Source organism: Clarias gariepinus, chromosome 14 (assembly GCF_024256425.1).
Source record: "Clarias gariepinus isolate MV-2021 ecotype Netherlands chromosome 14, CGAR_prim_01v2, whole genome shotgun sequence".
NCBI lineage: Eukaryota > Metazoa > Chordata > Actinopteri > Siluriformes > Clariidae > Clarias > Clarias gariepinus.
The window spans coordinates 8,754,473-8,767,488 of NC_071113.1; the positions used below are offsets into that span (position 1 = coordinate 8,754,473).

The window sequence follows — 13,016 nt, forward strand, 5'->3', positions numbered from 1 at the left end:
AAAAAAAACAAAAACAAAGAAAAACAGCGAAGACACCAAATACGGAATAAAAGTGCAATATTGTTGTAAAGCTGCAAATTCTGTGTATTTCCTTTTCCTTCCTTTATTTAAGACAATACAAATGACCGTGTAAGGGGATATATCACAAGGCATGTCACAGTTTCGTCATTGGTATGTGCAGGTTATTCCAAGGCCCCATCCACAGTTCTTCCTCGTCGGACTGTGTGCGATCACTGTGCGAGCCTAACATTTCCCTCACCTCCGCATTGTCTACGGTGGACTCTTGCTCGTCCGCATTTTGTGTTATTTCAGATCTGGCAGTCGCCACATTAAATTTGCAAGCTATGCTTTCTGGTCCTATAGAACTGGAGGCCAGGGAGCCACTGGAGGGCCTGGAGTTAATGTTCTGTTCGCCCGGGGCGGCACCCAAGGCGGCACCCAAGGCACCTGGGCTGTTCAGAGGAACGCGCTCCTCTTGAGTCACAGCCAATTTGTCAAGTTTTTTGAAGTGCTTTCCGAGTCGCACAGGTGAGCTGAATTTGATATTAGTAGTGTGGGTGGCGCGCCGTGTTCGGATGATGGAACCATTTTGAGCCAAGTAGACGCTGCCGTTGATGTTACTGTGGCTGTTTACGTTGGACAGCCGGTTTCGGTGGGACTCTGGGGCACTATCGTCTCCTGTCGAACTGGTCTCGTATTCCCGATCCACCACCAACTTGATTCTCTTCTTTCTACCCAACTGTCAGGGGAAAAGCACATGATCAGTTTACTGGAACACCTGCATAACCATGGATACAACACAATTAATATCACCCAGTATTCATTTGTATCAATCCCAAAGATTTTTTTTTGTTTAATTAAAGCTTTGATATCAGAAAATCTGAAAATTTTGTTCAGCAGGTTAGTGGGTTGAATTTGATAACTAATCAAGCGCTTTTCTTAAAGAGGTAGATTACACCAGGTTCACATTCCTGCTTAATGAACAAAACCTTTATTAGGCACAGCATACAGTGAGATGGAAAGGAAAGAAAACTGCTGAAAAGACGATGTGCAGTTTAGGACAGTTAGAAATGCAGAGCGTACTGTAGGCTCACACCATTTCACTAAGGATGCTCTAAAACACCACGCAAGCCAGAACAACAAGCAGCTTACTGAGGAGCCACCAAGCCAGTTTAGTCAGCTGAACCACCATCATCTGCATCTGAATCCTCCGTGGCGTCATCTGGATGTCCAGCTCCATTGGTAGACCACTTGTTGCCAAGACTACTTCTTGTCATTTCATCTTCCTCAGCTATGGGTGGGAGATCCGTGGTGCCTCCTGATGAGCTGCCCTTGCGTTGACTTTTACTGGTTTTAGAAAAATCCTTTTCTTGTCCTATTAAAGGCTTGGGCTGCTTGCTCCTCATCTCACTCTCTTCGTTCTTGTTTTTACGTTCATGCATGGGTTCTTCAGAGGTTTGATAAGGGTTTTGTGCAAAGTTGAAGCCTACTTTGGAACTGATCTCCGCTACGCTGGATGCAAGTCGAGGTTTGGGAAATCGCCTTGTGTTCATCGTCTGCAAAACAGACCTCACAAACTTCTGCGTGCCAGCGGCTTTGAGGTTTAAATCTGACGAGTCATAACTCTCTGCTTCTTTTCTGCTATCGGAAAAACGAGGTGGGTTGTCCTCATCGGTGTCTGACTCGGTTTCGGATCCACTCTCGGTATCGACCTCTGAGTCTTTCTCTGTAGGTGTCTTAGAGTCGTCCTCAGAATCATCTCCCTCGAGCTCCATGCTACTCTCACTGTTTGACTCCTCAGAAATGTCCCGCTCTTTGTCGGAATCAAAGCTAGTCATATATGCCACATTTTGCCGGTTTGAATAAAGGTATCGGGAGGATATCACACATCTGTCTACATATGGGTTGACAAAAACACCCTCGTTTACACTTTCTAGTTGGCTTGTAAATTGTTGACTTTTGTTAACAATGCCATATTGAATCCCCCTTTCGGAATCGCTGCTTTCCTGGGAAACCGACATCTTCCCATCACTTGAGCTATCTGTGATATTAGTTTTGCTCGGACATTTGTTATGAATGCGAAGCTGATAAGGGACTTGTTTTTCCCCTGAGGTTTTTCCTTCTTTGGCCTGGAAGAAGATACCGTCAATGATTGTACCACTCTCCGAGCTATCAGAGCCTTGAGTCGGTTTAGCGAGCTCTACACTTTGTGCCTGCTCCGTCATCGGGAATATCCGAGCCCTCCTCCATGGTGGACGGAAAGGCAGTGGTGGTCCAGAGGCCTTGCCTGCAGCAAGCAGTTTGTTGAGTTTCATCAGATTGAGACTGATCACAGGATTTGAGTTGCGGAAAATCCCAGCATCCCCGGCTGGATCAGAACCGGTCTGCTCCGGTCTGGGAACCTGATCTCTTCGAGACCATTTAGGTGGTCTTTCAAGAGTCTGACTCTGGGGCAGGCTCAGCTTTTTAGCCTGTCTGGAAATCTGGTACAGTCCAAACATCTATTATTTTGAGTGCAAAGATTTGTCTGTATAAATATACATATTTGTCATTTATAATATATATTGTAGGTGAAGAAAGAAAATCTGATACCTCTCCTTCTGATTCATGAGGACTGTAATAATAGCTGCCATCATCCTCGACGATCACCTCGCCGTACTCATCATACGTTCCGGCTTGAGAGATCAGCTTCCTGCGGCTGCCATACTGAGGCAAGTCATATCTGGAAGATATACAGCATAAACACATACATAGATTTGTCTTGCTCAATCCTCCTTCACTAAAAGGAAACATTCTGCCTTCATGGACCAGTGTAAATCTCTACACATGGTCAAAACTGTTGCATCTTTCTTCCCTTGTGTGGACATTCGGTTCGCGCACAAACACAAAGTGACAAGCATACACGAGGGGATGCGCCAAATAATAATTACAATACCTTCGAATCTCCAGCACCTCTAGACACTCCAGTCTGTGACATTTGCATTGCTAATATGTCGACGTGGCACAATAACAAGTAAACAGCTAAAGGCTAAGTAAGAACCATGTCAACAAAAAGTAATTAGTTATAACGGTTAGTTTTGATATTCCTTTTAGGTATAAAACCTTTGTGTATTTGATCTTTATCTCCGTTTATGGTCATGTTTAGTGCAAACACACACTCAAACCTGGCACCTCCCCACGCGCTTACTGAACAAGAGCACAACAGGCTCTGATTAGGTGCTTTGAGTCATCCCGGCTGACTAAAATCTAATTTATTGGATGGAACACAGTACTGCGTGTACCTGCGCGTTACAGCCCGTATGGGCAGTATAAATTCACTTTTCCAGAGAACAGTCTTCTCAGGGGTAATGCGAAGGACACTATGAATGTATTCATTCATTGTTCAGTTACAAATGAATTCCAAAAAAAAAAAAAAAAAAAGGCCCAAAAGAATAATATACAACCAAATGATAAAAGGTTTCATTTAAAAAACAAAGAACGGAAGAGATGTGAAATTTAACATCTGCCTTTATTGTCTTTAGAGAGTTTGACTTTAGGAAGATGCTTTTTAAAAAATTCAAAGCATTCGATTTGATCTTTGTCTCCTCTTGTCCTTCTTCAGAGAGAAAAAGAGAGAGAGAGAGAGAGACGCCATATGAACGAGTCTTATTGTACATGGCTCGGTGAATAATTAGCTTGGCTATTGTAGTAGACGAAGATGCCAGCGGCGGTCCGTCGCGTATGAGATAAGCAGACGGGATTTTTTAATTCCTGGGTAAACTGGAGCATTCTTATCAATACTACTACAGCTCATGTATTCCAAGTAGTTGCCCCGGAGCACTTCAGTCAGAGCCACCGCTGTCGAGACGATGGTCGCGTGGGGCATGAGACGTTGAAAGGGATGTAAATGAGCGTGCGTATACAGTAGACACACTTGTATGTGAGAGCAAGATGAAGACGCACTCACCCGTGGTCATAATTATAGTAATCCTGCGTATAATAGTCCTGCCCTGGGTCAATGCCCGATTCCATAGATAGTTCCTGCGGGCAGAGGAAAAGCCATTAATCAGCATGTGCACAAGGACGGAAGGCAGGGGAATTAAATGCAGCGTTCACTTAAATGTGCATGCATGAGTTTTAAGCCATTCTTCTTCTTCTTCAAAAAAAAAAATGGACTAACATTCTGGCTATGATTTGTGCAAGTGTCAAACACTCACACCTGTACACCTGCGCATTTATGCTATTCTCCAATAATCACGAGGCAGCAGTGCATTGCATAAAAGCATGCAGATACAGGTCAAGAGCTTCAGTACAAACGGAAAATCGGGATTTTAGCGACTCCAATCGACACGTGGTTTTTCGTGCTAAAAGAGTTTAAATATGTCAGACTGGACTTTCACAAATTTTGAAAATGAAGCCGTAAAACTTGCGAAAGAGATTGTGCCACTTGAACACCACATGCACATCACAGAAACTCAACTGGGAGGTATTGGCAGATTCCCTGTACAGTCCTAACCTCATTTTACCATTTACACATGTTTGCGGGAGGGTGGGAGTTGGGTGATGCAGGTAGAACAATCATGGCTCTGGCAGACTGAAAAAAAAAATTCTATCATAATGGTATCCAAGCCCTAGTGAAACGCTGGGATAAGTGCATTAGTGTAGCAGGGGATTAAATAGAAAAATGAAGGGAGTTTTTACTCTCATAACTGTGTTCTGTTATTCTGCATAATCACTGCTGCCGACACACATGACTTCATTCCATACCTCATGTGTTCCACTCATCCTGCTGCTGTTATACCTACATATATAGTCCATATCTTACTATATTGCACACCATGTTTAATTTATAAATTAAATATTTTTATTTTGTTTTTTTATTATTTTTTTACTTAGTGCAGTAAAATAGTTATATATTTCTGTTATTCTATTCTATCCTTCCTTTTTCCCTTCCTTTTTTGAGTCATGAACAGCTGTATAAGTCCTTTTCATTGCATATAATGTGTATAGTCGTGTATGTGACAAAATAACATTTAAATTTAAAAGTCTCTTAATTTTTTTTTTTCTTAGACTTTTGCTTTAATGGGAGTTTTACACATAAACGTTTCTACAGGTTAGAGAAAGGCAAGGTACAATAGGCACTTCTGTAGGTGAATAAGCAAGTTAAGAGCCGAATCACCTGACTGGAAGGTTATGATAACTCTAATACCTACACTTTAAAACAATGTGGAGCAGAAAAGCATCTTAGAATTGACATGTCGAATGTTTTATCTAAAATGAACGTTATGTAAATCTCTTGACCTTCCCGATCTGCCTGTATGTATGTATGCATCATGCTGCTGCCACACGACTGACTGTTTCGATAACTGTATACAGTATATATGCAGATGTATAGTGGACGAGAGTAAAAAATAACTTAAAATATCGTGGCTTTATTCACATTTCTGCACGTAAGAAGCATGTACCTCAGGCCTCAAGAGAGACGGCCGAAGCAACTGCTGTTGCTACAGATGAGATATAGGGAAATCACAGCAAATAGAAAGTAGAGGAAAGAAGAAAGGAGAAATATTACACTTCAGAAGCATGTAGGAAATGACAAAGAAAAGGTCACGAACAGCTCTGGAAAGCAAAGAGCAGTCAAAGGTTGCATTAAATGAGATGTCTGTATGTACTAAGGCATACTGATGGAGAATTTGTACTGGCTTGAAGTTTCTGAAAGAAAGCTAGGATTTTATTTTTTATTTTTTTTACTTGTTAATACAAAAAAAATACAATTGTCTGCAACATTAAATAAAAAAATAATAAAAATCAGCAAAGTTTGATTCTGTCATCGTGAATATCTACTTCCAAAATCTTTTCATCATGTCTACTGATAAAAAATTAAAAAAAAAACACAAGGTCAATAATACAGAAAAATATTATTTAAGTCAAAAATAGAAGTACATACCTCTTGATGTCCGTACCCTCTCCTACGGAGAGATAACAGTATATCAGTCAGATTATCAGACGTATTCATTGTTTTTGTGCAGATTTAAATTCATGAGTCAACTCGCAATTGTTAGGAAATAATCTTTCCTTATGCGGTATAAATGAATATTTGATTTATTGTTCTACTTTTTCATGAATTTCTCAGTGTTTGTCTTGCTTATACAAATTTAAAGAGAAGAAAATGAAAAAATGTGAAATGCGGGATATTGTAAAGAAACAATTTTAAAATGAATAATAACTACAGAGAATTAGCATGAAGTCAGACTTGTGTAGAAATACAGTACTTCATCCAGCTACATTAAATGATTTCAAAACACCTATGCATAACTTAAACATGTTGTTTGAGGCTAGCCATGCTTCAAGCCCTTTTCTGGTCGCGGACAGTGCCAGGCTTGGAGTTTCAGACTCATTTCTGGCTCCAGGGTATATACAGCTAGGACTGTTAGCCATACATGGACATCCTTCTAAAAACTACAAGAATAACATACCTGCATCAGAGAAAGGGTAATATAAAGCACTGCATCTCAGCAAGAACACACTGTACCACTGAGTGTCTGTTTAGGAGATCAACACAGTATCGGGTTTTAAGTAGACTCCATGATCTCGCCAAGAAACCGATCTGAAACAGTTCAAAGGCAACGTACATGGACATACATCGGGAGGAGAAATGGATTCCAGACAAACACTCTTTACAAATGGCTGCCAAATTACAATTCTATTTTTGAAGCTGAACAGAGGGAACAAATTGGCGTTGTTGTTCTCTGAAGAGTAATGATAAATTCGAATTAAGGTTACAACCATACAATAATCAGTGACTTTCAGAGAAACTTTCAGAGAAAGTCACGTCCGAAATGCTCATATCTGGAGTCCTTTTTGTGTCTAGCCCACATACAGTGATCAGCCATAATATTGAAAACATTACCATTAAAGGCACCTACAATAGATTTAAGGTTTCCTTTTTCCCACCGGGGTGGCTCTGGTCCCTAGGGACATGGCTCTGCAGGGCCTATGGAGCTATCCTGTAGTGTCTGGCACCAGGAGTTGTTTAAAGTGCTGTGGGTTGCAGGTTGGGGCCTCCGTGAATTGGACTTGATTGACAAGTTCATCCCATTGGTGCTCGACTTGGAGGCCAAGTAGGGAGCATTGGGACATTTTCCTGCTGGGTCCTGTACGTGGTGGACTTTGGTGTACTGGCTATTCTGGTGCCTTTCTGTCATGGCCAGCATTGACTTTGTTTGTGCTGCATTGGCTTTTCTATGGGATAAGCTGTGATCCTGTGAACCAGTTTACCAGTGTATAGTTGGTGATCAATCTTGGTGATTCACCTGGCCATGGTGTTAATGTTATAGCTGGTTATATAAATTAAAACATGATAATTTTTTTAAATTTTAAGTTCCACCTAGCCGTAATTTGTTCGTATATTGCTCAAACAATACTGGTTTAAAGTTTCTGAAAAAAAAGCCTTGAATGAATTTCCATTACATGGTGCAATCCACATTGAAACAGATGACTAAGCACACCACCTGCGTTCAATTGCACGCAGTAGTCGCTGCTAGTTTGGCTTGATGGTCTTCATGCTGGTCTGGGAGTTCCTTTCTACTTTAAAATGCAATAAAAATAATATCTTGACGAGAGAACATAAATTCTCAAGAGTGCAACGTGATAGAATGCAAGGACTGCGAATGATATGACGTGGGAGGATAGAATTTAGACTCAGAATTAAAACAAGATATTATATTACAATTAAAGCATCATCATCATCATCATCATCAGAAAACCATGTTTCTTTTTCATTTTCCCCTTTAATCATGACAGTGCTCTACCACGACCTCAAAAAGAGACAGGATAGTGTTGGATGAGAGTCACATGCTCACAAAAGCTGACAATAATCAGCTCTGATGAGGGATCGATCCATTAACAGAGTGCTAATTAAAGCAGGGATTAAGAAGACGCTGGCTGAATCAAATGCACTGTGTTGCTCTTTGAAACATGAGACAGAGACCACCGTGCCAGACTTGCACGCACACACATGATAAATAATGTCTGTAATTAAAGCCACCCGTGTTCAGAATTGACAAACCAACCGACACTTGTAGCATTAAGACTTTTGGCCCAGACAAGAGTTTGGACAAGATGAGATGTCATCCTTTGAATCTGCATAGAACCATGAGTGAAATATATCTAAGATATACCTTTTGGCTGATTTTGTATCCATCATTCAAAATAAAATAATGGTATATTAAAGACATCTGGACTTTATGTAAACTATATGATTTTGTTTTAATGCCCTTTGTATATATATAATACACGAGGCTGTACAGAGACAAAGATGCAGAATGAATAACAGACAGAAGAAAGCTGACAGCCGGGTGCTTGGATTGATTTCTGCCACAATTTCTTTATGTCTGCCAAATTATAAATAAATGAAAAAGGGTTTGAGACAACATCATTGCACAGAGCGCAAAGTTTTATACCCATTGTTTATTCAGTGCACTGAATATATCATATTATTGAGGAGTTTTAGTCTAAGAAAATGCTAGAGGAAAGTAAAATACTTCTTATAAGACAACTCTCTCAGCCACCTCTTCCTGATTTGCATTTAAACAATCTAAGTGTGCAGATGATTAAATCTAAATCAAGAAATACAAATACTGTTTACATTTTGTTTTACAAAAGAGCAATTGTTAGTGATATGAGAGAAATGTGAGAACACAAAGATAAAAAAAAAAAAAACAATACAGTCATATTAAAGAAAAAAAACTTATAGAGAGAAATGAGGATGATGTGTAAAGAGTCACAGTATTGTGGATTGAGATGGGAAACAGTTCTCTAGCTCTTCCACTACAGAATTCATGGTTGGATTGTTGTCCTTCTCTGCCTCATGTGTAAGAACCACTTCTGGCTCATGAACCTTGGGCTCCTCTGAAACTTCCGGCTTCTGTGTCTTCCTTACAGGCTGCTGCTTTTTGTCTATTTGACTATACATATTGGCAACAGATTTCTCTATCTCAGCTATGTTCCTGATGTTCTTAAGTATCCCTTTGAGTGCTTTTTTGGAAGGCTCAGGTTCTACTGGGATGGGAGCTGGAGGAAGACGTGAGGACACAGGACGGAGAGATGACGCCGGTGGTAGGGGTGGAAGAACAAAGGGCAAGGCAGAATTAGAAAAAGTGCCAGGAGGGGAAGGTGGAGGTAGTGGTGGAGGAGGAGGAGGAGGAGGAGGAGGTGGTGGTAGTGGAGTAAAGATTTGAGGTGGTGAAACAAGTGATGATGAAGAAGAAAGAGGAGAACAAAGAGGAGGAGAGCTCGAAGTGGGGGAAGGAGATGGAGAGGATAGTGGTTGTGCTGTTGGTGGAGGTGGTGCGGGTACATTTGGAGGGTCTGGAATGATCTCTACATTAACCTCATAGGTCTCTTTGCCAACATAGGCAGACAAGCTGACATATTTCTGGAGGCCTGGGGGAGTTGGCTTGTGGCTGGGGGGTGGTGTGCCATCACTCTGGGTGATTATGATGGCTGGAGGTAAACTGTTCTCCTCTATGTCTACCTTTCTGGACCTGGCTGGATTGGAAGAGGACAGCAGATTTTCGGAGGGCAGTAAGTCCTGAAGGTCTTCCCCCTGCCTATGCATCATTTCTTGCTGGGCTTGCTCTTCAAACTGGCAAGCCTTTTTGTTAACTGTCAGTATGGGCTCAGCTCCCTTTTCTCTCTCCTTGATCCCTTGTTCTTCACTTTCCTTAAGCTCTGACTTGAGCAGATGTAACTTCCATTGCCTTGAGTCCACCAGCATTTGGCGTCTACAAGAGCTCTCACTGGCCTCACACTTGTGTAGCCTGGATGGCAGAGTCCTCGCATGGCTGGATATCTCAGATGTTAAGGACAGTTTAGAGCTCTTCAGACTCTTAAAGCCGTGTGACTGCAGCCCCAGTAGGTACCTGAGGTGCTGGGCTTTTTCCATATGTTCTGGATTGCTGAAGTTTCCATCATCATCGTAGAGAGGATTGGTGGTGGTCAAGGGGTTCTCATCTGACAAAAAGGTGATGTTGCTTTCAGAACGAGGAAGATTGTTGAGCAGAACTCCATTGGCTGTGGACTGCTTGTATGTTTCAATGGCACGTGATGCAAATGAACTGATGAGCTTCTGCCTGTCTGCCTCCTCCAAAACACATCTTTTAGCTCTGTTGTCACAATGATGGCACAGGTGAACAAAGACATATGCTTGATGAAAGAAACATTCCAAAGTAAATTAAGAATGATGCGGTAGAAGGAGACATCTACAGTATGCAGCTAATTCATGGCACCATTTACCCCAGTTACTGCACATAAACAATGCACTTCTCGATGCACTCTACAGTTATCTTAAAGGCATCTAAATGCAGGGAACATGCACTGGGAACCTAGCTCATTTAAAATTCAGCAATAAGTACTGTGAGAGCAGACTTATACTAATAGAGACCAGGCAATAGGTGTCAAAGACAGGGGTTATACTGTGAGCAAAATTTAAATAAAGCCACAAGGACACGTAGGAAGAACTGAGTCGAGCCTAGGGAATCTGGGAACATACGATTAAAAAGAATAACGTCTACTTACTTGGACCTGATTTTCAAGATATGGAAGAAATGACAGAAAGAAAAAAAAAAGAACATTGAATGAGGTATGCAACATCAAGACGACAATGGTGATGATACCTACAGCAAATTGTGGTATTGTAGGCTACATTTGGTAGAATAATAAATATCAATATAAAAGTGACAATGCCTCCCAAGAAAACATGAATCCATCATGTATTGCGCTTATCCTCGGCAGTGTCGTGGGTGGACTAGGACCACCCACGACCTTAACAGCTGGGAACTTGGGACACAAGGCTGGGTACATCCTGGATATAACCAAACGTTTACATTCATAGCATTTGACAAACGGCCTTAACCAGAGTGACCGTATCGTTATACATTTGAGCAGTTTAGGGCTCAAAGCCTTGCGCAAAGGCCCAACAGTGGCAACTTGGGGGTGGTGCGGCTTCCGGACAATAGCCAAATGCCTTAATCACTGAACTACCACTGCCCCCAAACTAATGCAGGATGCAAGAAAACATACCCTCTTCATAAAGTACGGGCAATTTGGAAACACCAATCAGCCTGCATTCCACATTTTTGAACTGCAAGAGGAAACTAGAGTACAAAGAGGAAGCCCACCAAGCATAAGGAGAACCGTGAAGGTGTGAAATAACAGTGCTTACCACTAAGCCACCAAACCACCCCCCTAACAAAACATACACTGACTAATTGTGTTAGCGTGACTAAAACGTGACTTTTAAAAACATGTAAACCAGAACTCGGCCCATGCTCCACAGTTCCCATCATAGGCTTGGACGAAACAGAATGTGATCAACAAAGAAGTCGAAACTAAATATGCAACATTTACACCTTCAATGTAAGGGATAGCATTTGTACAAACAGCAATGTGTTCAGCACATACAGATCAGAAAGTTGTCTGTGTTTCCACTGCTCAACATGCTACCAGTTTGCTGCTAGTTAATTTGATTGTCAGGTGTGTGACGTAGTAGGTCAACTGGCAAAAGGTCCAATACTAACAAGCTGAAGCGCGGCATATCCCCGCCACATTGTCGCGGAGTCAGACACACTTCGGCCAGTAAATTGATTCCCCTGCCGTTTTTGTATGTTGGGACAAGAAGAGAAGTGGAAATAAATGCCCTATTTTAGCTACAACCGTTTCTCGTCTTAACTGTGATGTTGGAGGAAAAAAAAACTTAATTCTCTCATATTTTCTGCAATAGTGTGAGCTTATTTGCCAGACACCTATGGTTTTTCTTTTTTTTTTTTTTGACCTTTGCTGGCATCTAATAAGGCTGAAAAGAATAGACACATCAGGTACATGTGGGCACAGGGTTCTAATGTTCAAATGCTAACCAGCATGTGTTAATACAAAAAACACTTGGCACAGTTAACTCATAATATATATATATATAAAAAATCCTAAAACCTTTAAACATACGCATCTTTTAATTGCCCTAATTACATCACAGCACTATGGCACACAGCCTCTTACTGGCTTAACAGCAAATTTAATTACAGTTTGTAACATCTATTTATATTCAAACTATTATTTGCATTTCAATGCTCACTCACTCACTCACTCACTCACTCACCATTTCTTTCACCTCGTGAGCGTCCCCTTAAACACTGCTGTTTCATTTTTAACAGGAATTTAAATTCTTTTAAAGATTGTTTTCTTTGAATATGAAATTCCATTATGTTAATTGAGACCCATCGTGTAGTCACTTGCCTGGGCAGAATTCTCAGCAAATACATAACGCAGTGTTTTATATTACTCAAGAGCGTGTTTGACTGCAGAGTCCCATTAAATGTTCAGAAAATTTCAATTGCTAAACAGAAAGTTTTATGGGGAAAAAGTACAAGAATTAAGACATAAAACGTCTTTTTTTTTTTTTTTTTTTTTTTTTACCAACACGTTATAAAAAAGCTCCTCGCCTGGTGAGTAACGATGTTCTGGGCGTAATTATGGACCAGGTGTTAAACGGCTGTAAAAATAAAGTATAGGCAATTCTCGAGATACCATTTAATATCATAAACACTTACATGGTGTTGTCGCCTAGCTCCTCATACAGATTGCTAGCAGCGATGCCTCCAGGTTTGCCAGCTGGGAGAGCCATTTGGATCCTGGCGGTTTTGGCACACTCAGCCTGCCGTCTTTAGTTGATGGAATCAACAAGTTACACACATTTTACAGCATTAACTTGATCTTGAAAATGGGGAAAATATGGTGTGCATGCACTCCAGGACTAAATGATGTATGCCACTTTCATGGGTGCATTCCTTATTTATCATCTCGGCAAGCAATATTTAGCAGCTGGTTTATGAGTCAAATGTGAAATGTCAAATGTCGTCATGCGTTCATGTGGGTACTTACTCTTTAAATCTGCAGATAATGCATTGTGGGAAGAGAAAAGAAAAGGAAAGAGAGAAAAACAAAACAGAAAAGACACTGAAAAACAGTCAGGCACTTGGCAA

General features: G+C 40.9%; 1 protein-coding gene across 1 annotated transcript in view; it reads right to left on the minus strand.

Annotated features, from left to right (window-relative positions):
- Positions 1 to 658: 658 nt before the first annotated feature.
- The window catches only part of pcdh15b (protocadherin-related 15b), a 244,070-nt gene continuing 231,712 nt past the window's right edge, over positions 659 to 13,016 (minus strand). The window contains exons 32-38 of the mRNA XM_053511130.1: positions 12,585 to 12,695; positions 5,927 to 5,948; positions 5,445 to 5,483; positions 3,947 to 4,020; positions 2,593 to 2,722; positions 1,153 to 2,483; positions 659 to 739 (exon numbers count right to left, since the gene is read on the minus strand). Coding sequence (XP_053367105.1) covers positions 1,173 to 2,483; positions 2,593 to 2,722; positions 3,947 to 4,020; positions 5,445 to 5,483; positions 5,927 to 5,948; positions 12,585 to 12,695 — 1,687 coding nt within the window. The 3' untranslated portion in view covers positions 659 to 739; positions 1,153 to 1,172. The remainder of the gene's footprint in view (positions 740 to 1,152; positions 2,484 to 2,592; positions 2,723 to 3,946; positions 4,021 to 5,444; positions 5,484 to 5,926; positions 5,949 to 12,584; positions 12,696 to 13,016) is intronic.